Source organism: Antechinus flavipes, chromosome 2, assembly GCF_016432865.1.
Source record: "Antechinus flavipes isolate AdamAnt ecotype Samford, QLD, Australia chromosome 2, AdamAnt_v2, whole genome shotgun sequence".
Lineage (NCBI taxonomy): Eukaryota > Metazoa > Chordata > Mammalia > Dasyuromorphia > Dasyuridae > Antechinus > Antechinus flavipes.
In genome coordinates, this window is record NC_067399.1 from 377,398,912 (window position 1) to 377,425,056 (window position 26,145).

At 32.1% G+C, this 26,145-nt stretch overlaps 1 protein-coding gene across 6 annotated transcripts in view; it reads right to left on the reverse strand.

Annotated features, from left to right (window-relative positions):
* Positions 1-26,145, reverse strand: part of EML1 (EMAP like 1) — a 189,040-nt gene that overhangs the window by 51,435 nt on the left and 111,460 nt on the right. For all 6 annotated transcript variants that reach the window (XM_051978396.1, XM_051978395.1, XM_051978394.1 and 3 more), the window contains 5 exons: positions 20,952-21,101; positions 18,696-18,765; positions 5,921-6,031; positions 5,082-5,177; positions 1,632-1,766 (listed from right to left, as the gene is read on the reverse strand). In XM_051978396.1, coding sequence (XP_051834356.1) covers positions 1,632-1,766; positions 5,082-5,177; positions 5,921-6,031; positions 18,696-18,765; positions 20,952-21,101 — 562 coding nt within the window. The remainder of the gene's footprint in view (positions 1-1,631; positions 1,767-5,081; positions 5,178-5,920; positions 6,032-18,695; positions 18,766-20,951; positions 21,102-26,145) is intronic.

Sequence of the window (26,145 nt, forward strand, 5' to 3'; positions counted from 1 at the left end):
TTGACATCACTCTTTAAAAAAGTTTGAAAAGGGGAAATGACTTTTGGCAAGGCTGGGTGATATGGGGGAAAGTCATGGAAAGCTTCATGGATGAATAAATGCCGATATTGGGTCTTAAAGGAAGAGAAGTATTTCAACAAATAGAGATATGTAAAATTATATTTCAAAGCATTGAAAAGATACACAAGAAAGTTTATTAGGTCATGAAATTTTACAAGGCCTCTTACTTAATATTCTAGTGTAATCACCTACAATAAATCATTCTCCTAGGTCTCTGGTCCTCGCTGCCCCACACAGGGGTTCAAAATCACTTCCTTTTCTTCACTAGTAATCATATTACCTGTACATAGAAAAGCAAGTTAGAACTTCCCTCTCTTCATATTCAAGTGTGGTAGGACTAATGAAAATCTCAAATTTACTATTTTGAAAAGGTCAACTGATTGATTCTTAGATATCACAATTGATGTCCAGGCTTAGTATAGACACAATCAATCAATCTACTAAAGTACCTACTATTTGTCAGGCATTATATTAAGCACTAGGAATAAAGAGATAAAAGTAAAAAAGTCCCTTCCAGGAATCTATTTTGGGCAGAGTGGGAGGAAGTTTTGTGGTATCTCTGTTTATATAATGTATACATATCCACAAAGCACACCTACTCACAGGTACACACAGGTACATACTTCATATATGTGCTTTGCATAGATGTATATATACACAGTGATTAAAAGGTAATTGGGGAGGGAGTATTTAGCCACTAGGAGGTGAGATCAGGAAAGCCTTAGTGTAGAAAATGCTATCTAAGCTGAGCCTTGAAAGAAAGCAGGGATTCTGAGAGGTAGGAGTAAAAAAGGAGTGTATTCCAGGCATGAGGGAAATTACAAAGGCATGTAAAATGTGATGGAACTTCCATTATAATTTAGAAATAACAAGGAGGCACAATAAATAACAATCCAGCATAGCTAGATTGTAGAATCTGTATAGGGGAGTAATGTATAAAAAATTCAAAAAGGTAGGAAAAGACTAGGCTGTAAAATTCTTTAAACACCAAATACAGTTTGTAAAGGGAACAGGAAGCCATTGGAGTTTATTGAGTTGGGGAGGGAAGACGACATGGATAGAACTATGTTTTAGGACAATCAGTTTGGCAGCTATATGGATAATGTGGAATGAGGCTTGAGGCAGGGAAACCGGGGGCCACTGAATAGTTTTGGTGAGAGTGGATGAGGGCCTGAACTACAGTCATGGAGAGGTGACTGTTGAGGATGGGATGTATGAGAGATGCTGTGCAAACAGAAAGGACAAAATCTGATAACTGAGCAGACATGTGAGAGCAAGGAATAGAGGATGATACCAAGCTTCCAAGTCTAGGTGACTATAAGGAATCTGGTACCACTGACAGCAAAAGATAAGTTCAGAAAAAAGGTGGGTTTGAGGAAAAGAGAATGAATTCTGTTTTGGGGTTGTTGAGTTTTAAATGCCTGTAGAATATTAGACCAAAAAAAAATTTAAAGCAATGCTAAATGCTATTGTAATTAAACACATTAACTCCAGTTTCAATTACTTCTCTAACACTTAATCATTACATTTCATTTGATGAAAAGGAAAAAAAATATATAATTTAACCTTACCTCAAATAATCCTTGTTTTTTAATAAGGGAGCTTCCTTCTAATGTCCAAAAGTAAAGATGTGATTTTCCGCATGTAACAATAATATTGGTATCCGTGGGGTGGAAATCAGCAGCAAATACAGCTTCATTAGAACACTTTAAGAAAAATGTAAAAACTGAATGCATTAAATCCTATTAAATACTAAACTTAAAAGAGTAAATTTGAACTACAAATGTGCAGCCAGCTTATTTATGGTATTACTCCTTTCCCTTCTGTTGTCTTATTTAACTAATCATATTGAAGCTGGTTGTGGTCCCTTTAAGAAACTGTATTTCCTATTGATCTGTGATCTCTTTCAGAATCTCAATCATTCCTAGGGAAGCATATCCTCCCCAGATAAGTTATCTTTCCAGGATGCCAGGACCTTTGATTCAATTAGAAATCCTGGTCAAAAAGTACCCCTTTGAAGTGCTGTTAATTCCAATAGGAGACCTGGGCTGTCCTAGCCCCCACTGGATCTGACCTGCTCGGGCTGTCCCAGGCCCCATGAAGACACCCATTATAATAGCTTCCATCAACTAAAGTCTTTGCAGATAGTCTTTGGTACTCACTTAGCTGCTAGGACTTTCTGTCCACTGAGAACTGCATCAGTGCAAAACTCCATTTTCCAAAGATCTGTCACTATAGAAGTCAGTCTCTTGGTAAACTGATTTCTATCTAACAATAAACTTTCATTTTGCAACTAATAATCAGGAATGAGTGAATTCTTTCACTCCTAAAACTTGCAGGCAATTTAAAGGGGATTCTTAACAACTCTCTTATAGCCACTAATCTAGACCACTCAAACAGCATCAATATGATATGCATGTCACAATCTATTAGAAAATATACATGGCAACATGGTACAATGGAAAACCACACGGGCTTTGGAGCCAGAGAACTTTGGTCAAACTTTATTTCTCTTTCTGAATACCTGTGTGAAATCTGGATAAAACCTTTTACTTCTCTGATTCTCAGTTTTCTTTTTTATAAAATGTGAGTGCTGGACTAGATCAGCTTGGAGACCCCTTTTAATTCTATATCTAGGATTTTACGAAACTTTTTTGTTCCAGTTAAAATAGGTAATTCAAAATGTATTCTAAGAAGAAATAATGTCCCTTATCTAATTTTTTACTTTTCAAGAAATTGCAAATCAGCCTTTACTGAGGCAGATGTTGCTTGTGGATTAGGAATAAAATAAATTGGAGGCAAGAGGGAAGAGGAGAGAGGTCAGAGAATGCAGCTGCCTCTCGGTCTCCTTATATCATTATCATCTTCTCACATGAAGGGATCTATTCTGCTGGTCAGATCCCCAGCAGCCACTAGCAGTTTGCTCCCATAATAGAGCACAAATATTATCTCAGTTTCACAGGAGAGGAAACTGGAGTATAGACAGTAAATGATTTGCCCCTGATCATACTAAGTAGCCAAGTTAAGATGTGGAACCAGATCTCATTCTAAATTTAGAACTCATTTGTCTAAATTATGTGCTGATATGTAAGGAATGTAAACAATTCCCTCCTTCCTTTACCTGAAAAGATTTTCTAAAAATATTTGCGGTGGGTAGAAGAATTAGGATACACTACCAAAAGCAATAAACTTTCTTTCAGTATCAAAAATACCTCAAATAACAAGTTTTACAATTATTAAATGCTAGAAATAAATGTTTGTTTTCTAACTATTTAGATACCCAAATATTTTGTGTTTTGTTTGTTTGTTTGTTTGTTTTTTTGGATGAGGGAGTTGGGATTAAGTGACTTGCCCAGGATCACACAGTTAGTAAGTGTTAAGTGTCTAAGGACAGAAATGAATTCAGGTGCTCCTGATTTTAGAGCAAGTGCTCTGTCCGTTGTGCCATCTAACTGCTCCCTATCTAAGTATTCTGAATGTTCTCACTGTCTCACCTATATTCCTAATGGAAAACATGCTTCTTAATTCATTTTAATTTATTTTTTAATAGAATTGTGTTTTTGTGTGATCAGGCAAATATTTGTTAAATGCTATTTAGTTTTGCTTTAATAATATCTTTTTTTTTTCTGTCAAAAATGTTTATTAAGCATTTCCTATGCATGAGACTCTGTATTAAGGTGTTTTTTTAAAAATAACTTTTTATTGACAGAACCCATGCCAGGTAATTTTTTACAACATTATCCCTTGCACTCACTTCTGTTCTGACTTTTCTCCTCCCTACCTGTACCCCCTCCCCCAGATAGCAAGCAGTCCTTTACATGTTAAATAGGTTACGGTATATCCTAGATACAATATATGTGTGCAGAACCGAACAGTTCTCTTGTTGCACAGGGAGAATTGGATTCAGAAGGTATAAATAACCTGGGAAGAAAAACAAAAATGCAAGCAGTTTATATTCATTTCCCATGTTCTTTCTTTGGGTATAGATGCTTCTGTCCATCCTTGATTAATTGAAATTGAATTAGATCTCTTTATCGAAGAGATCCACTTCCATCAGAATACATCCTCATACAGTATCATTGTTGAGGTATATAATGATCTCCTGGTTCTGCTCATTTTACTTAGCATCAGTTCATGTATTGCTTTAATAATATCACTGAAAAATATTTATCTCCCAAAACCACTTTTTAAAGCTTTAAGAGGAATGAGAAAGGAAAGGCTTTTCCAAAAGCAAATTTAATAGCTAGACATTAATTAAAAAAAAAAAAACGTTTCCATAAACCAAAGCAATAAATTGTAAAACTGTCTAAACCAGGAGTGCTCACAGAATGAAAAATTATCAGTTGTCAGGTACTTTTTGTTTGCCCCACACTCTATTAGACATTGGGAGTTTAATAATAGAAAAGTGGGAAAGGCAAACCCCAATCTCTGTTCTCAAACAGTTTATAATTACACTGAGAAAATAAAATATGCAGGTATTAAGAAACAAAAGATGAATGTTATGCACACATAATCAACTAAAAAACTGCAAGGAAGAGTTTGTGAATTTTAGATTAGTCTATAAGAAATAAATGAAAATTTAAAAAATCATTATGGAATAGGTTTATGGAAATCTAGGATTTAAATCAATAAAGAAGACAGTAATGAACTTTCAGTAAAGTACACAGGTTAGGTGTATATCCTGCAACCTGTAGTAAGATGAAGGACAAACCAGCAAGTATTTCCATTCTATCAATTTTATTTTATTCTATCAATAATATTCCTGGATAACAATTACAAATGGAATGGAAAGAAGGGAAAATTCTCAGGAATATCTTATAGGAAAAATTATCAAGACTTAGTAACTAAATCTGGAAGGAGAAGAAGGCAGCTAAAGTGATTCTAAGGTATCTTACTATATCAGGATGAGAATTAGGGAGCAAGGGTTTAAATCTAAAAGAAAAGATATCTGACAAGTTGGCACCAAGAATAAGAAATAATATTTTAGTACAAAAAACCAGACAAGTGAATAGGGATCCAACCTTGACATCTGCCAATTTTTCTTCTTTCTGCCAATCCCACACAGAAAGCACATGGTCATTGGAGTCATCTACTGAACAAAGATTACTTCCTCCGTTCTGAAAAACAAAGTCAATCACAGGAAAATTTCAAATAAACATAAAATAAGTTGGATGTTTTCCTTTTTAATAAAAACTTTCCTTATCTTAAAAGCATGATTAATTTTAAAAACATAGGTCATACTTGTAAAAATAAAATTGTTTTGTCAAGGAAAAAGTATTGAAAACTAGTATTCATAATAGGCCACATTTTGATTTTATAATAAATAGTCTTGGAGGGAGAATGTAGCCTATATTTGGGTCAATATGACATTCACATTATCCAATTCTTTGGTACATGTGTACTTAGCCAGAAGAGGTGTTGGCAAGGAAAATTATGAAGATAAAGATGTAGGAGAGTAAAGGAGAAGAGACATGCTCTTCTCCTGTCAGTTTAAAATGGCTAAAGAAGGGTAATTCTGATTCTTAAAGAAGATAATTGCCTAATGGAAGAAGGTTTCTAATTCACATTAGCAGTCCTCCTTAAAAATAAAGAAGCAAGCATTTACATTTACACACAAATGTTTAATTTTATGACATATACTTACATATAGTATAAAATGAATATGAAGTATAAAATAGAGACGTGATAGAATATAGTACTCTGTTATGGTATTGAACAAATCAGTATTGATTAATTCATACTATAACATAGAATACATAAAATATATTTAAATAATATTTAATATATTTAAGAATACATAGACTTAAATATGCAGTGTATTGTTAAACATCAGATTAATTTCAAGAATCTACATACTTACAGATTTAGAGAAAGCAATACAGGTGACTGCTCGGTCAAAAAACCCCATTCCAATGACATGCAGTGTATTCAACGTGACAGAATCCCAGATGCGTACATGTGGGGGTAATTGCTATTAAAACAAAAATGTAGAGATGGCAATTTTGACAGATTTGTCTGTTTTTTCTTGAAGCTGAAATAAGAGACCATCTGAGCAATAATGTCAACTAGGATAAAGGGGTCTGTAAAGATACATCATTATTTTCCAAGGTTATCCCTAAATATAGCAAATATAGCTTATTGATTTATTATGAAGTAAAAGACCATGGTATAACTTATATTTCACAAATTCTAACTAAAATTTGATGATTCTATGATACTAATTACACCTAATTTAAAAACTTGTTTTGCCTATTTTTGTTTATTGCTAGAATACAGGGTTATAAATTGATCTACACATATAGGTTATAAAATCTTAATCTTAATATGACAAGGAAAATTAAATATTAGGTATATTATATTCTCTTAGGCATTATATTATTAGTATGATGAAGTTTGTCACCATCATTCCCAATCAAATTTATAAAATACATAACATTTTTGAATCTTTTGAAATCCCCAAAGCAAATAATTATTATTAAACTAAAAGTTCTCTTTATGATTAGCACTAAGCCAAACAGCAATTTGTGATAGAGATAAGTCTGGTTTTAGGAAGGTTATGCAAGAGCAAACAAATTCTACAGGGCCTACCAAACCAGAAGGTCTCAAAGTATGGTTTGGATGACAAAATATATCAGTCACCTGGAGGATCAATCTGTTAAAGTACAGAATCTCACCACTAAAAGTCTGGCATGGCTCTTCATGAAACCATTTCCTATGATATGGAAGGTCTTATTTTTGTTGGTGGAGGGTTAAACTAGATATACCTTAGTGAAGTCCTCTACGTTTAAGTCTATGATTTCATGATCTTATGACATCATAAGAATCTGCTTTCCACTGTATATGGTATTTGACATGCAAGCCACCAAGGAGTAATAGAAACATTTTTTGGTTTGTTTTTTATTTTATTTTATTAAATTATTGTTTTCTAATGTTTACTTAAAGAAAATTCTGTTTTCATAAAGATTTCAAAATTGAGTTCAATATGATTTAGGTAATATGTGTGGGCTATAAAAATGGAAATCTTATATTAAAATTTTTATCTGAAATAATATTAGATAAGATATTGCAAATACAACAGAGGCTATAAATAAATACTATTTAAAACCAGCTTTAATTCTGTTCAGATTAGTTTTAAAATTTAAGTCTATTGGTTTTAGTATTGCTATTTTAAGCTATATTGGAGGGAAGAGAAAAATGACAATAATTTTGATATTTTGATTACTCTTCCTCTAACTATACAGATTACAATCTGTTCATAGTATCTTATTCTGTGCTACTCCTGTCCATGTTCTGTAAATTCTCTACAAAGTTACAAACATCTGGGGGTCTGACTGTAGATATCTTGCTAACCAATGAAGTAGGCTCTCCACTGATCATCTCTCACCATTACTATACAATTGACTCATTTTCTTTCTCCAGTCTCTGATAGTCATCCTTAATGGTGCTTTTTTTGCTCAAATTGATCTTCATTGGAAATGTATTACAGATTTTTCTTCCCCCCATATACATTTCCATTGCTCTTTGGATGATCTGCAAGATGAATACTTTGGAAACCGATATTCCATGACTTTTAGCCATAAACAGCAAAAGAAGAGAATGAAAGAAAGTATATGGTTGTTGCTAAAAGAGGAATTATAACAAGATGATAATGGATTATGGAGAAATGTGAGAGCTATTTACATCTTATTTTGATTTTTTTTTTCCCCTGAAAAGAGCTCTGGATTAGAAAGAACAAAAATGACTGAGAGAAAGGTGGAGCCAACATAGTGGGTCAAAGGCAGCAACCTAGCCAAATTCTCCTAACATTTCCAACTTTAAAATAACATCTTAAATTAAAATTTGGAGAAGAGTCAACAAAAGGTCAGAGTGATATGTTTTTTCTAGGCTAAGACTACTAAAAAGGTTGGCAGGAGAAATCTGTGATACCACAGTGGGAACTAGTCCAGAGTATTTGTAGCAGCAATACCAGCAGTGAGCCTTGGAAGAGGATAGGAAGCTGTGACAGCAGCAGCTGTTCTGTCAAACCAGATATAGCAAAGGTGTCATATACCTGCTCAGAAAGGATTTACAGTAACCCTTTGTACTGGGGGCAGTTAGGATGATTAACAAATCTATTACCCATAAGAAGTTAAGTTGAAGTTGTGGGGAGAAAAGGATTGCTTGTGCTTAGTCATAAGGGAGCAGAGGATCTTGGTCCAGAGCCAAGGAGAGTGCTTATGCTTGTAGCTGCAAAGGAGCAAGGGTCTTTAACTGATAAGGGCCAGAGTAGAGAACAGAAAAGAAGTGATAACACTTCTCCCTGGATCACACTACCTAGAAGCACCAAAACCTTGAAGACCCCCAGAGTTAGCTCTGAAAATAGCAACACAATAAAGTCAGAAGCTTGGAACAGTATCTCCTAGCTCTCTGGAGGAGATTCCAATTTTAACATAAACTTTAAAGTCGAGAAAAAAGATAGAAGAATGAGCAAACAAAAAACCTGACCATATTAAGTTGCTACTTAGTAGCAGGGAAGACAGACGATGCTCAGAAGAAGACAACAAAATGAATACAGCTACAAGCAAAGCCTCAAAAACATATTAATTAGACCCAAGTCCAACACGAATTCTTAGAAGAACTAAAGATAATTGAAGAAAGAAAAGAGAGTGATGCAAGAAGATTATGAAAAAAGACAGCCTGGTAAAGGAGGGTCAACAAAACAAAACATCCTGAAGAAAATAGATAGAATTGTCCTAATGGTAAAAGAGGCACAAAAGTTAAATGAAGAAAAGAACTCTTTAAAAAGCAGAATAGGCTGACAGGAAGAGGAGGTACAAAAATTCACTGAAGTGGGGCAGTTAGATGGCATAGTGGATAAAGTATTGGCCCTGAAGTCAGGAGGATCAGAGTTCAAATCTGGCCTCAGACACTTAACATTTAACAATGAAAATAAAGTCAAAATAATGAAAAAATTAGGAGAAAAATGTGAAATATCACATTAGGAAAGGAACTATCTGAAAATAGATCAAGAATAAATAATTTAAGAATTACTGGACTACTTTAAAGTTGTGATCAAAAAAGAATTTAGATATAATATCTCAAGAAATTATCCAAAGAAAATTGCTATTAAAAGAATCCAGTAATCACTTTCTGAAAGAGATTCTAAAATGAAAACACCCAAGAATATTATAGCCAAATTCCAAAGCTTCAAGATCAAGAAGAAAATTCTGCAAGCAATCCATCCAGTTGATGGAATAAGATCTAAAATGAAGAAACCATTCAAACTGTGGAGCCACAGTCTAGAACACAAAAGATTTAGAATCTTTCATCTTAAAGGAGCAGAGACTTAGAATATGATATTCCAGAAGGTAAAGGAAATAGGATTATAACTAAGAAGAACCGCTCTAGCAAAAGTGAGTATAATCTTTCAAGGGAGAAAATGGCTATTTAATGAAATAGAGAACTTCCAAGCATGCTTGATAAAAAACCCAGACCTGATTAGAAAATTGATATTCAAACACAAGATCTCAAGAGAAGTATAATAAGGCAAACATGAAAGACAAATCACAAAACTCAATAAAATGAAACTGTTTATATGCCTATCAGGAAGGATCTTAGTATGATCTTTAAAAAAAGATTAAGAGGTGAGAAAAAGAAATGCAATGGAAGAAGAAGGAAAAGAAGAGGTGGAATGAGGAACATTATCTCACAAAAAGTCACACTAAAAGAGCTTTTACAGTGGAGGGGGAAAAGATCATGATGGCAGGCAGTGCTTAAACTTTAGCCTCATTAGAATTGGTTTAAAAAGGACAGAACACACACACACACACACACACACACACACACACACACACACACACACACACAAATTTATTAGACCCAACAGATTAAGAGGAACAAAATCAGGTAAGAGAAAAAGATAACAAAATGGGGGGGGGGAGGAGGAGATCAAAAGTGGCATTGGTCAGAAGCAAAATACACTTTTGAGGAGGGACAAAATAAAGAGAGAGAGAGAAGGATAAACAGAAGAAAATAGGATAGAAAGAAATAATTGGTAATCATTAACTGTGAATGGGATGAACTCTCCCATAAAATGGAAGTTGAATAGATTAGAAACCAGAATCCAACAAATATATGACATATTTGAAACAAAAAGATACACACATGTAGATAAAATAAGGAGATAGAGCAGAATCTATTATGCTTTAGATGAAGTAGAAAAGGCAGGGCTATTAATCATGATCTCAGATAAAGCAAAAAACTACATTTTGATAAAAGTATAATAATGAAGCAATATCAAAAATTTTATAGCAATTTTTTTCTGATAAAGGCCTTTTTTTCCTCAAACATATAGGGAAATGAGTCAAATTTTTAAAGATAAGAGCCATTTCCCAATTAGTAAATTGCCAACCGGCAATTTTCATAAGATAACAAAACTATCTATAGTCATATGAAAAAATACTTTAAGTCACTATTGTTTGGAGAAATATAAATTTTAACAATCTTGAGGTATCACCTTATACCTATCAGGAATAACAAATGGTAAAAGGGATGAGGGAAAATAGGTACATTAATGAATTGTTGGTCAAGTTTTTAAATAGTTGTGAAAATTTGTAACTATGCCTAAAAGATGATAAAATTGTACATATGTTTTATCTCAGCAATACTACCAGAGATAAAGAGATAAAAAACTTAAATGTACAAAAATAATTATAGCAATTCTTTTTGTGGTGGCAACAAATTAGAAATTAAGAGGATGCTCATCAATTGGGGAATGGCTGAACAAGTTATGGCATCTGATTATGATGGAATAATACTATGTTATAAGAAATGAAGAAAATGGTTTCAGAAAAACATGGGAAGACCTATATGATAAAAAGTGAAATGGGAAAGATAGGTGGCATATAGTGAATAAAGTACCAAGCCTGGAGTAAGGAAGTTTCATCCTTGAGCTCAGATCTGGCCTTATACATTTACTAGTTCTGTGATTCTGGGCAAATCATTCACCTCTGTTTGCCTCAGTTTATTTATCTGTAAAATGAGGTAAAGAAGGAAATGGCAAACTACTACTATATCTTTGCCAAGAAAATCCCAGATAGTGTCATGAAAAGTTGGTCATGACTGAAAACAATTGAACAATGACAAAGTGAAGTGAAAAGAATTAGTGGATCATTATATACAGAAACAGCAATATCATAATGATGATCAACTGTGAAAAACTTAAGTCTGATTGCTACTATGATCCAAGATTGTCATGATATGGGAGTCACCTTCCAGTGGCTGCTGGAGGTCTGAGATTTGTAGAAAGGATCTCTTCATGTGACAGGATGATGATACAAGGAGACCGAGAGGCAGTTGTGTTGTTTGACCTCTCTCCTCTTCCCTCTTGTCTCCAATTTATTTCATTACCAATCCACAAGGAACACTGCCTTAGTAGGGCTGCTTTGCAACTCCTTCAAATGTTATGATTCACAGCTGTGGAGGCTCTTGAAGAATTGACCTTCCCCTTTTCTTAGGCATGGTCCTTAACACAAGATAATATAATCCAAGATAACATTTTATGATGAAAAATGTTTTTACCTCTAAGGAAAGAACTGATGAATTCTAAATGCAAAGTGAAGTATAGTTTTCCCATTTTCTTTATTTTCTTGACTTTTGTGGGGCATAAGGGGCTTAATGTGAAAATGTTTTGCATGATTTCATATATGTAATTGATATATAACTTGCCTTCTCAGTGGATAAAGGAAAGATTAAGAGAGGAAGAAAGAATTTGGAAATAGTTTTTTAAATATTAAAAATAAGTAAATAATATATATATATTTTAAACAAACTAGCAGAAAAATTAAAATTAAAATTTCCTGTTCCTTTTTGGAACAGGAAATAAAATGACTAAAACAAGAGAGGTCATAGTGAAGTTAAGATGTTAGAAAATAGCTTACTATCCTGGATGATTTCAAGTCACCAGGCTCAAATAAATTTAATATTAGATTCCTGAGTTGGCAGAAGTGATGATGCAAAGCCAGAAGGGATAGCTAACATACTGAATGATGCATTAAGATCTAAAAGATCTCAGGCTATTTTATCTTACTAAAATTTAAAAGTGATAAAAGTCTTGCACTTGTGTTCTAAAAATTACCTTCATAAGTAAGAATTAAAGGGTAAAGTTTAGATATCAGTTCATATGAAAAGATCTAAGAGTTTTAAAATTAGTTCCATATGAGTCAGTGTGATATGGTACCCCCCTCCCTCTCCCCCTCCAAGTTGACATAAACTTGGACTGCATTAAGAGAATTATAGTGTCCTACACAACTGATATGATGATCCCATTATATTCAGATTTGATCAGATAACATGTAGTACTGTGTTCAGTTCCAGGCACCATATATTAAGACTATAACAAGATGGGGAGACCCTAGATGAGGACAATTAGGAAAGTGATGGGCCTTGAGGGAAGGCCATTTGAGAATTTGTTATAGGAATTAAAAGTTGCTTAGTTTACAGAAGAAAAGATGACTTGAGGCTTGCAAGGCATAATAGCTGTCTTCTGGTATGTAAAAACTATCATGTTTTTGTATTTTCCAGTCTTTTCAACAAGCTTTGTGATAAATGCTATGATCTGCTAAAGATCATCATTCACAAAAGCCTGAATGATCCTTTCTCATATCAAAGCAAAGAATACCTTTGCTTTGAGCACGGATTATTTTCATATAAATTTTGTAGAGTAGGATGAATAAACACATGGCCCAATAATTATTATTAATTGCTTTTATTAACTCCTTTTTTTTTTTTGCAAGAATGCCTAGGGTTTCCCCTTGCCAACCTGTTTATATTTCCTTTTCTTTATATACCTTGAGAATAGATCCTTCAAACCCCCCCACAAAGTTGTGTCACATGCAATATCAAATTTCTCTATGTACAATTGACCTAATATATTTGTTCATCTCATCTCTGTGTTCTTCAGTTCATTTCCATTTCCTTATATAGCACATCTGGGACTATAATGTTAGAGCTGAAATGTGGTGGTTTTACTGTCACTGATAGAGCAAAGAATTTGTTATAAAAATAATCAGCTTTTTTCCATTTTTTATATTTGTTGTCCTTTTTCCAATTTCATCCTTAAATGCCCCCATGATGATTGTTTAATTCAGTTTCTTATCAAGTTTAAAAATTTTTTTTCTTTCAGTGCTTCCCCCTATATCATCTACAATATTTTGCCATTGTCCTCAAAGATTTTACAAATAAATTTATATTCTAAACCAGGTTGCCCTTAGCTATAAAGTCTCTCTCTGTTTGGTCATAAGAAGTATTTGTTAACTAAGGTGGCTTTTAGGCTCTTTGTAGTCTTGCTGTAGTTATTTAAATTGAGAAAACTGCTTTATCAAATAGTAACGTCTGTGGTACTGATTTTTTAGCAATTTGACTTTTTAAATAAACTTTATTGATTTATTTTTGTTTTCATATCACTCACATTTCCACTTGAATTCTTCTTAACCCTTTCCAGAGAGCCATCCATTATAAAAAAGAAAAAGGAAGAAAGTGGAAAACATATCAATAACAAAACTGTTAAACTGGTTATTCAAAATTATAATATTAATCAACATATCAAAAAATCTGCTTATAATTTTGAAATATTTAGTTTAACTGTTTTGTTGTTGTTGTACTTTTCATTTACATTGTTGTTGTTACTGTGTTAATACTTCCTGGTTCTTTATTTCATCCTTCCCTGTATTTATTATATTCATTGACTTTTATAACACATGAATGTTCCATTACATTATTGTACCATTGTGAGGTCTTTTAAAAAGTCATTTCCCAAATGATGGGGATCTATTTTATTTTCAGTACCTTGCTACTACAAAAAGATCTGCTATAAATGTTTATGTAATGTTAGACCTTTTTTTTTTTTAAACCAGGAGTGGAAAGTGCATCAAAAGTTATGAATTTTTTATTCACTTTCTCCAAGCAATTATGAATTACTCTACTGATTAACTGGACCAATTCACATCTCCACCAACAATGCTCTGTGTACCTATTTTTCTACAACTAACAACAAATGGCTATTTTAATCTTTTTGCATCTTTGCCAATAATGTGCTATATGTTAGGTAAAATTTCAAAGTTGTACTGATTTATATATCTTTTATTGTTAACAATTTGGAGCATTCTTTCAAATGACTGCTAATAATTTGCAGTTCTTTTGGAAATTATTTGTTCATATCTTTTTGATGACTTACCTATTAAGAAATAGCTTTTGTGCCTGTATATTTGTTGTCTACATATCTTGCATTGCTGTTGTTGTTCTTCAGTCATGTCAGACTCTTCATGACTCCATATGGAGTTTTCTTGGCAGAAATTCTAGAGTGGTTTGCCATTTCTTTCTCCAATGGATTAAGGCAAACAGAGGTTAAGTGACTTGTCCAGGATCACACAGCTAGTATCTCAGACTGGATCTGAATCCAAGACTTCCTGCTCTAGACTCAGTCCTTTATTCATTGAGACACCCACTTGCCTCTTGTATATTAGGCTCTTATCAGAGATAATTATACAAAGTTTTGTTTCCCCCCCCCCCCCCAAGTAAAAGAGATTCTTTTTATCCTTGTTGTTTTATCCTTTATGTATTAAGCTGTTCAAGTAAACAAAAATTTTTAACAACTACCATCTACTTTCCATTTATTTTTCATTTTATGATTATATTTTTTAATTCCCTGGATAATTAGTTTTGAACAACTATTTTTGTTTATTCATTGGATAACTAGTTTAATTTTTTACCTTGTTTTTTAATGATTGCTAAAAGTTTATCAATTTTGTTAAGTCTTTTAAAACTGCTTTTAGTTATCAGCTCTTTTTGATGTCCAAATTATTTCTCAAATTTCTTCTTTTATGCTTGAGGTTAATAATGTTGGCTTTCTCATTTTAAATGTTTATACACACATATATTTAGCTCATCAATCCTTTTGTTTTTGTTTTGTCAATGCATGTTTTTAGTGATATGTTTATTCCTTTTAATTGAATTCCAGAAATATTATATTGTTTCATAATTATAATTAGCTTTCATATAGTTATTTTTATGATTTGTTCTTTTACCTGCCCACTATTTAGGATTTCATTATTCAGAATCTAATTAGGAATGCATCTTTTCCTTCATGTTTCTAAATTGATTACTTTTATTATGTTGTAGTCTATTAAGGGTATGTTTAGAGTATGTCTTTTTCATATCTACTTGCAAGTTCTTTGCAAGTAAATATTTTTATAAAATCTATTTTTGTAAAACTATCTATTTTTATAAAACTGTCATGAAATACCAGTAAATGTTCATTCTCTCATAATCCTATCTAGAACAAAAAAAAATTAACTCTATATTCTTTAAAAGTTTGTTCAGTTTAATTCTATTCATTTTTTAAATCTAAAAGAAAGTTTAGATTTGTCTAGCTCTGAGAAAGAAATATTAATATCTCCTATTATTACTTCTATCTTCTTGAAGTTTGCAAATTTGCAATTTGGTTAATTTTCTTCTGTGAATTTGGATGTTATATCATTTGTACATTTAAGTTCTATATAAATATTAGTTCAGTGTCTATTGTTCTTTAAAAATGTAATTTCCTTATTTTTTCCTATTGATAACATGAATTTTAATTTTTTCTAATAACTTGAGAGAAACTGCTTCTTAAAAATTCATTTCGTGAATAGTAAATTTTGTTTTAGCCTCTCTTTTAATAATAGAACTAATGTCTTTGCTATTTAGATATGTTTCTTGTCAGTAACGAATTGTGGAATTTTCTTTTCCTATTCACTGCTCTATCACTTTATTTCATTTTACTAAATTGCCTAATCCATTAATATTTTAAGTTGTGAGAAAAAGATTTACATTAATATTTTAAGTTGTGAGAAAAAGATTTACTTTCCTCCATTTTTGTCTTTAGTATTGCTTTCTTTTAAAGAAAGTTTTTTTTCCTTTTGTTCTCTTACCTCCTTTAAGCTAGTGCTTTGTCCTTATTATTCATTTTGCTTAAATTGCTTTCATACTATTTCTTCTCTCTACCCCATCTGTCAACTTTTTCTTTCATTTTGGGATTCGATTTCAATTATTGATTTTTTTTTCTTTCTTTTACTTGGTTATCTATATTACCTAAGTGATTAGTTCCTTTTCCTGTCCTCTTTAATTTCTAATTTCTCTGCTTTTTTTGTCTTCATTAATTCTCTTTTCTTAATCCTGATTCATTATTTACACATTTGTTTTTAACTTTTAAAAAATATCCTTATGCAGTTAATGGTCACAAGTATATAGTTTGAGCTCTTCAAATTTCTTCTATTACTGTCTTTATAGGTTTTGCCTCATTGTCCCTTTTTTATCCTGTTGTGTCTTACTCTTATAAGTTCATGAAGGAAATGATGTAGATAAAACCAGTGCAAATTATCATCTGTCAAATCACATAGTTCAATGCTACTGTACTCTTCCCTATTGACCCAAACTATCTCATTTCTGGGTCCATAGCCTCTTACCCTCCTGTGCGCCTTTTATTTTTAAGGAATTCCAATTTCCTTTATCCAGAGGAAATATGTCATACATGGAGGTACGACATACTTTGAAAGTATCTCCCTGTGTATCAACAATCTATAGATCTTCATTTTCCATTGCTGTTATATAACTCTGAGGGTACCTGTTCTTTATTGGGAACCACTTCCTCCTTTGGTTGAGACATTACTCTTATATTTTCCCGTAGCTTCAACCCACCCCTTCTCCCATTCTTTTCATTTTCCTACAATTCTTTCTTTTCTTTTTGTTTTTTTCCCCTCAATAGTATTTTATTTTTCCAATTCCATGTAAAAGATAGTTTTCAATATTCATTTCTGCAAGAATTTGAGTTCCAATTTTTTATTCTCCTTTCCTTTATTTCTCCCCTCCCCAAGGCAGCAAGCAATCTGATATACATTCTACATGTAGAATCATTTTAAACATATTTCCATATTTGTCACGTTGTAAAAGGAAAATCAGAACAAAAAGAAAGAAAAACCTACTAAAAAGAAAAAGCAAGCTTTAAGTCTTTCTTATAACATATAGAGATTATTTCTTCACTGTTCATTCAGATATTTGATAAGCATATATCACATTTTCTCTTCCATGTCTTCCCTCCCCATTTATGCACCCTCCCACTCTGTGATTTTATGCAAAATATGATTTTATTTCCCACAAGTTTGTGCTCCTTAGACTAGACTCTGTGCCCCATAGAAACTTCATCATAAAATATTTGTCATCTTGCAAGACTGTATCAGTTTTGGTACTCATATCTCAGTACCCTTGGTACCTTTTATCCTTCTGACTGGAACAGTCAGTTTTGTAGTTTTTGTAGTTTTGTAGTAAAGAATTCCTCCTAAAGCTCCCATTTAAAGCTTCCATTACCACATCAGGCATCGCTACATTTTTCATTCCTTGCCGTGGACCTCCACTGTGCCCTCAGCCCTCCTCTTTTCCCATTTTTCAGTTTTCTTTTGTGTGCTCCTATTTTTTCTGTCATTTCCATAGAATCCTTGAGGGCAAGGAGTGAGTTTCCTTTTTATATTTGTATCACTGGCACTTAGCAAAGTGACAAAATATGTATTTAATGTTTACTGAATGACTGATTTACCTATGGGGGAATTGTAGGATTTAATACATAGTACTTCAATTCTGCTTCTCTACTTTTACTTCTATTTCTTATATTCTGTTTGCATCATTATTTTCTTGTGCACTTTAAGAAATCTAATGATATCCCCTTTAAAAAAAAAACAAAAAACTTTTTTCCTTTCTTCTTAAAAATGATCCATATACGTCTATGTAAGTATGTGTGTGTATACATCTCCCCCTACCCACCCACACCCACACCCTTCCTCAAATACTTCTCATTTGTTGAATATCCATATTTTTATGCTGAAGATTAGGCTTAGCTGTTTTCAAGAAATTTTTATTTGTATTTGTATCCTTTGCTTCTTAGAATATACTATTCCTTTCTAGGGTTTCTAGTAGCAAAAAATAATCTTAGGTTATGTAAATTTCCTTTCATGTATATTTTAAGGTCTTCTGGGTACTTGCAGAATTTGTTGTTTGTAGCTGGAATTATTAGATTAATCATCATGTGCCTTGGAATTTGAAATGTCTTTTTCCCTTCCTGTGCGTTATTTAGATATTCTTTTAGATGAGGCTTTCCCCCCCATATTCAGAAGTTCTGGGCAATTTTCATTATTTCTGGAATTATAGTAGTTATGCTTTTCAATCTGCCAATTTTTTTTTTCTGGGAGGCTTAAAATTCTTAAGTACAGCCTGTTTTTGAGGTCAATGATGTTTGCTTATATAGAAATCATGTATTCTTTTAACATTACTGCCTTTTGCTTTTCTCCAGTTAAGTATATTTGTAATCCAAGTGTGTCTTCACTCCATATAGATATTGGAAATAGAGGATCACCTTCATGCCACAACAAAGCACAATATTAGGACTTGGTGGATAATGCCATTTTTATCTTAAATGTCTACAAATTTTTAATTAGAAATTAAAGTTGGATTTTAATAAAGGATTAATCATTATATAGCACATTACATAATATAATAACTAAACAATAGTACCATTAAATAATTCTTGCCTGACACCAGTTTATTTTGATTACATGAAAAACATATCAACTCACTTTTCCATCCTTAGATGTACCTGCAACTTGGCCTGTTGCTATGGTGATCCTATCAGGATGAACTGCTAGGCTAGAAAAGGAATATTTGTTAAAAATGTATACTTTAAAGAGAAGCTACAGTTATATTATTCCAAATATAATTTCATCTGTACATAATGATTAATCAACTTAGATTAGAAACAATTTTAAATGTTTTCAGGCACAGTATATGTTATAGAAATATTTGACATAAAGTTAGTAAACTGTTATCCAAAATGTAAGATATAGGGCAAAACAATAATACAAGGATAATTAGTGATAGTTTTACTATCCTATTGGCATCTCATTATTACATCTCATTAGAAGTGATTGGAAGAATGATGTTATAATAAAGTTTCATAATGTTATGATATATATAGTGCCATTTAATTAAGTTGTATCAATCACATTGTTATGAAACAAGGATGGTTGGGCAGAGAAAAAAATTCTTCATGATGGAGCCATAAGATCTGGGTTCAAATTCTGGATTTGCCACTTAGAACCTATGTGATCTTGGGCAAGTCATTTCTCTGAGCCTTATTTTCCTCATTTGTAAAAATGAGGATATTGAACAAGATAACCTAAGTATCTTCCAGCTCTAAACCTATGAGTCAATATACATTTTGCTGGGAGTACTTATTTTAGTCATTTCAGTTTCATTAAATATTTTCAAATAACTTTCCTGACATCATCCATGATTAACTCATTTTTTCTTACTTATGTTAGGACTTTTATTTCAAAACATAAATTTGTTTAAAAATATTAATTTTTTAATTCAAAAGGATCAAAATAATTTGTGATGTATCCAGATACTCTTAAAGCTTGTGATTAGAAGGTATCATTTTCAAAATGGTATCTATTAATATGATTCATCAGCCAGATATATTTATTAATAATGATGTGGAGCTTGGATGCACTAGAGAATAACCAATAAAAAATAAGAACAAAATCCATTTTCTTAAGATATCATACTCCACTGGGAATTCAGAAAGACATGCAATTACAAATAAAGATAAAGGTTGTGATGACATATAGTCAGGATTCAATGGTACAGCAGTAGAAAGAACATTGAACCATGATTCAGAAAGTCTAAATTCTGATATTAATTCTTTCACTAACTAGCTAGCTGTGGAAACATTGTATATAAGGGAAAATATGGAAGGGAAGGTACTTAGTTGAGGTCACATCACTAATTGGTAGAAAAGTTGGATCAGTGGATCTCAAAAGCCTGTTTCTACTTTAACATTCTATAGTCTGTGTTTTTATATTCTGTAGTCCTATAATTTCAGAATTTCATTTTCTAGATAATTTAAAAAGTCAACATTGTCTCTTTAATATTCTGAATGACCAAATGCTTAAATAGTCAGAAGATTGTTATGTACAATTTAGGGATCAAAAATGTGTTAGTTAATTACTATTTTATTCATATATCAAAATATTATAAATTCAAAAAATAAAAATAATAAAATAATAAAAAAACATAAGTTCTATATCTACATCTACAAAAAATTAAAACAAAAAAGGAAATTAGTCTATACTTTTAGCCTTTAGGTGGTTGTTAAAGAAATCTCAAGCAGTAGTTTCCTGTGTGGTCAGTTGTATGTACATCCCATAAGGGCTTATAAGGTAGACATTTAATAAATGTGGACATTTAATAAATGCTTGTGTACTAGACCTATGATCGTAAGGTAAGCAGAGTGGCAAAAGATCACTAATAGCTAACAGGAAAGGTGATTTTGTGGAAGAGATTTTCCAGTTTGGTGGAAAACAATTTTACCATGACTACCATGGCTAGTTTAATAATTACAATAATTGTTAATAATATCAACATATAAGTTATACTTTCAAATTTATAAAGTCTTTTGTACATATGATTTAATTTGTTTTTTTGTTTCTTTCTTGCCTTTTTGCTGTTTTCTACCTATCACACAACTGCTCACATTTCTGATGTTTAGAGTTAGGAAAACTATTTCCTTACAAAAACCCATTTGCTCCATACATGCTCCATATTTTACATATGAAGAAACTGAGGCTAATAGTGATTTTTTTCCTGTAGTAAATAGTAGAGGCTTTATTCTAACCTATGTCTTTGACTCCAAGCCCACTGTTTTTCTCAGTAAACAATACTGCCTGTTATATTAATCCCAATACTAACAAATTTTATATTAATACTTCTGCCATTGAAATAATTTAAAGTCTTAAAACATAGCTTGGTAATTGAAAAATTTATACACTCACCACTTCACATCATCATTATGACCAGTATAATGTCTCTGAAGTTGTTCTTCAACATTGTATAACACAACTACTGATGCAATGAAATATACCGTTTCACCCGTTGGAAGTAGGTATAAGTTATTACGACAGTCACGTCCCCTATACCCATAGCTTATTAGTATGTCAAGGTGAAATAATATTTCTTTTAGATTTGTTCATTATTAATTAAAATAATTTTAACTGTTTTTGATCAGTATAAACTATGAAATTTTATTCTGAAATAGAATGAATGTGATATAAATTATACAAATTGCTAAACAAGAAAATATCAGTCAATACTTTTTTTTTCTACCAAAAAGTATACTTTCTAAAAAAAACTTTAATTCATTTCACCTACAATCTGGAGACGTACCATTTTTAAAGCATATATTAAAAAGATTAATTTTATAACTACATAAAAAACTCATATGATTAACACGATTGTTTTACTTTTAAAAAATTAACTGAAGCAAATACTTTTGGAGTCACTTGGAGTGAACCGTTTGTAGTTTATCAGGGCACTAACAGATATATCGGAAGGAGGACGTCAGATATTTAATTTTTTTGGCATAATTTGTATTTTGCCTGAATGTTTCTTTTACCCATAGATAGAAGAATTCCATCAATCAGGATTTATTCTAACCTTGTTTTTCTTTCTATCATATCATTCTTTTAGCAGATCTTAATTGTTAATGATTATATTACAAAATTTATTCTGTCAATAAGCTTGGAATAATTCTGTTTCAAAGTTTGTTTTGTTTTGTTTTCTACGGATCTTTTCTTTTTTGCCTTTAGTTCTAGCCTTTTCCTACTTTCTTAGTTATACTTTCTTCCAAATTATCTTCTACCCCTTTTCTTTACAGAATTTTTAAATTTTAGAGAGAAAATTTGATTGTACCAATGTGAATTTTAAGAGGTATGGTATTTAAACCATATCTTCTCCCATTTTTCTTCCAAAGTGGAAGTCAGAATGTCTGAACCCCAGGATAATCCTCTTTCCATCATCTTGAACTGTTCTCATTCTCTCTCCTCTCTCTCTCTCTCTCTCTCTCTCTCTCTCTCTCTCTTTCTCTCTCTCTCTCTCTCTCCCTTTCTCTTCCTCCTCCCACTTCAATACACCCTGATTCTGAACCTCATATCTCCTTGGTTTTGTATGACTATTTCTTTATCATTCCCTTAAATCAAATAGCTGATTATTAGCACCCAAAGAGCTCAAGCTTAAAAAGGGCTTGTCTTTTTCACTTGTCACTTGTATATTGGACTTCATACATGGCGAGGACTTTTAAATATTTGTTAAATTGAACTTACTATTTATTTAACAATAACAAAAATAGCCAAGAAAGGCAGAAGGGAAGATTTTATTTTTCTGATATTAAACGACATCTAGTTCAACTCAACAACTACTTATTAATAACTGAGATTAATAAAGATAAGATTCATTTTTTATTAAATTGAGAGAGGAAGATCACAATTTGTTAATCAATGCTCCAGAGACCTTACAGGGTCTAGAGAAATTTTTTACAGTAGACCATTCTAGCAGCAAAGATGTTAAGGAGCCTTCATGGTTCTGGAGTACCTTAAAGAGTCAGACTCATCCTTTTATTACAGAAGAGAGTAAAGCATTATACTCATCACCATTTCTTACATTAACTGACCATGTTATTAGAGAGGAGGACCAGTAGCAGACAATGCATCCAGGAGACACAACAAGGACAGCTATAAACACAGACAATAATGGAAAGACAGGCATCTGGGGAATAAAGTAGCTTCAAGGAGTATAACACTCCCACCCCCTTTTAAATAAGAGATGCATTCCATATATGGACTTAAGAAAGGTTTTCCAATAATAAGGAACTGTTACTCTTTAGCCATACACAATCTCCTTACATGTACCTTGCTATCATCACACTCTAAACTTATTCTTTTCCTGAAGATTTTTCAGGAAGTTCACCACAGACCTTTGCAAGGATATTTATTACCAATTGCTCTCAACTTAGCAAAATATTTAAAAATTTAATTTAATTTTAATTTAATTTAATTTTTAAATTTAACTTTTAATTAATTTAAATTTTGCCAGCTGTCAAAAGGAAATATACCAGTCATGGGCAATAGCACAAGAAACTCACCAATTTAGGGTTACTGAATATTGTCAAGAAAGCAATATGGAGGGAAAAGCACAAAAGTTTAGGATCAGCAAATACTAGTTAGCAAGATGTAAGGTCTTTGCTCTTGAGAGATAATGGTCTAACTATGCCATTTACCCACTTAGTTTCATCTGGGATGAAATAGGATTTTGGGAGCAATAGCCACATGATTTTTTTTTTAATGGTGGTAAAGGTATTCTTTGAAAGGCAAATATTTGTTACTTTCAATTTTGATTCCATTACTTATGACATTCTAGTTTATTCCTTTTTCTAAGCCTCCAGAAAAATCTCCACAAAAATAAAAATTATATTAGATTCAAAAAAACCTTAGCAGGGGTCCTCAAACTTTTAAAATAGGAGCCAGTTCACTGTCCCTCAGACTGTTAGAGGGCCGGACTATAGTAAAAACAAAAACTTTGTTTTGTGGGCCTTTAAATAAAGAAACTTCATAGCCCTAGGTGAGGGAGATAAACGTCCTCAGCTGCCACATCTGGCCCATAGGCCGTAGTTTGAGGACCCCACCTTAGCATACTAAATTTTTCCTTAAATATTAATTGAAAGTAGAATTAAAAACTGTTTCCATTATTAATTTCTCCCATTAGGGTAATGAAATGAAATTTTATTGGCTGAAAAATGAAATAACTTCACTTATTGATTTCTAAAACTCATTATCTATTATACACAGTTTTTCTATATTCTTTGATCCAGCAATATCACCAGTAGGCCTATTATATCTCCCTCTCCCTCCTGCCAAAGAAATCAAGACAGAAGAAGAACATATATGTACAAAAATATTTATAACAACTCATTTTGCAGTAGCAAAGGACTGGAAACCAAAGTAACCCATCAAAGGACAAAGCTGAACAAATTATGGATATCATCTTATAGGAAGTTGGAGCATGTCTAAAGCATGATAAAAGGAAACCAATACAAATGAAAGTAGGTTGATGAAACTAGGGATATTTAGCTTGTAGAAGAGAAACTTTAAGAGAGGGCACAATCACCATATTTATATAATTAAGGCTTGTCACATTAAAATAAATTAGGCTTATTTTGTATCCTTCTCAACTAGTACCAGTGAACAGAAGAAACAGGAAGACAGATTTCAGCTTAATATAAGAAAAATAATTAGAGCTAATGAAAAGTGGAAAAGGGCCTAGACAAGACAGCTGTCTGAATGGCGGAAGGCAGTGGTGCTCCCACATAACTACTTCAGCAAAAATAAAACAAAATGCATCACACCAGACCAATAAATGATCAACAAATTCAATGCAAAACTTTAGTATATGATTTCTTGTACTCACAAACTACATAAAAAGATAGCCAGACTTTTTTGTACTACTAGCCATGTCAGTATTAGTTAAGGCAAAAAAGTTTGTTTTCACATTACTTGGAAGCTTCTCAGTGTGACCAGAGAGGAATCAGATCTATAATAGTTGGCAAGCCCTTTTGTCTTGAGGCATTAAGAATGAAGGGCTCTGCTGAGAAAAGCTGAAGACCAGTTTGGGTGTTGCTGTAATAGAACAGAGAAGCCTGGGCCTTGAGATAAATAGGTTTATAAAACTTTCCTGAGATGATGTAGGATATAGAAAGTAAACTGAATCTCAAAAATCCAGGAATGGATAATCTGAGGAAATAGAAATCACTGTAGATAATAGAGGTGACCTAATTGGAGAAAAAGCAGATTTACATATCCTATCCAAAAATGGAACAGGAAGGGGGGGAGGGAAGAGAGCCCTACTTCAAGAACCAAAGCCAGAGAAATGGGGGGAAAAAAAAAAAAAGAAGCAAGTCACTATCTACTAAAAAAAATTCAGAGACATCCAAAAATCGAACCTAGGAAAGAATAATTCCATAATTACTGGAACTATTTTGTTACTGCAAGAAGAGATTAAAAGGAAAAAAAAGATTTTCTAATTTTCTACAAAGACCACATTCTAAATAACTGGAATAAGCAAAATTATGAATAAAAAATTAAATAAAAGCTCTAGAGGAAAGGACTGGAAGAATAAATAAGCTTAGAGGAGAAAGCTGGAAACTACTTAAATAGACTTCTTGAAAACTAGAATAGACTAATCAAAATTTATGAGAAACCAAAAAAAAAAAAAAAAAAAAAAAACCAAAAACCAAAAAACAAAAAAACAAGGGTAAAAGACTGGGGAAATGGAAGCAAATATAAGCTATCTGATATTAAATTCAACTGACTTAGTAAAAAGGTCCCAGAGAAATAATTTTAAAATGATTGGATTCCCCAAAAACCATAACAAAAAAGTATGGACAGTGTACTTCAAAAAATCATAAATTTAAATTGTTGTTCAACTAGAATGAGAAGGCTAAAATTAAAAAAAAATCCACCCTTTAACTTCTCAATGCAACCACAAAATAAATCTTCCAGAAATGTCAAAGTTAAAATGCTGAATTTCTACATCAAAGAAAAAATTCTTACAAGCATTCAAAAAGAAATAGTAGCTCAAGTACTAAGGAAATAGTCAGGATCACACAAGATCCATCAATTTCTACCCTAAGTGAGAAGTGTGTAATAAATATTAGAAAAGGGAAAAGATATGGTCTTACAATTAAGAATAACTTACTCTGAAAAGCTGAGTCTTAAGGGGGAAAAAATAAGCCTTTAATGGAATAAAGGACTTTTAAATATTTCTGTTGTAAAGACTAAAGCTAAGTAAGAATTCTGAAATGCAAATGTAAAAGTCAAAAAGATATAGAAAAACCCATATTTATTTGAACCATTGGATGTTGTTTAGTTAATATTCTAATGAGAGAGAAGAAACAAGTATTTCCTCAGAATTTTAATGTTTTCAGAGTACTTAGTTAAATAAGAAAAAGAGAGGATGTAGGAATGGTTTGGTTCTATTTTATTCTATCCATTAAGAGGAGAAAGATAAAGAAAGTTAAAAAGAAAGGCATAAGGGGGTTATAACTTGCTATTTTTCACAACAGGAATGGATTAGAAGAAAAGTATGCACAATGTACAAGAAGGTATAAAAGAAAGTGGATATCAGGTGAACCTCACT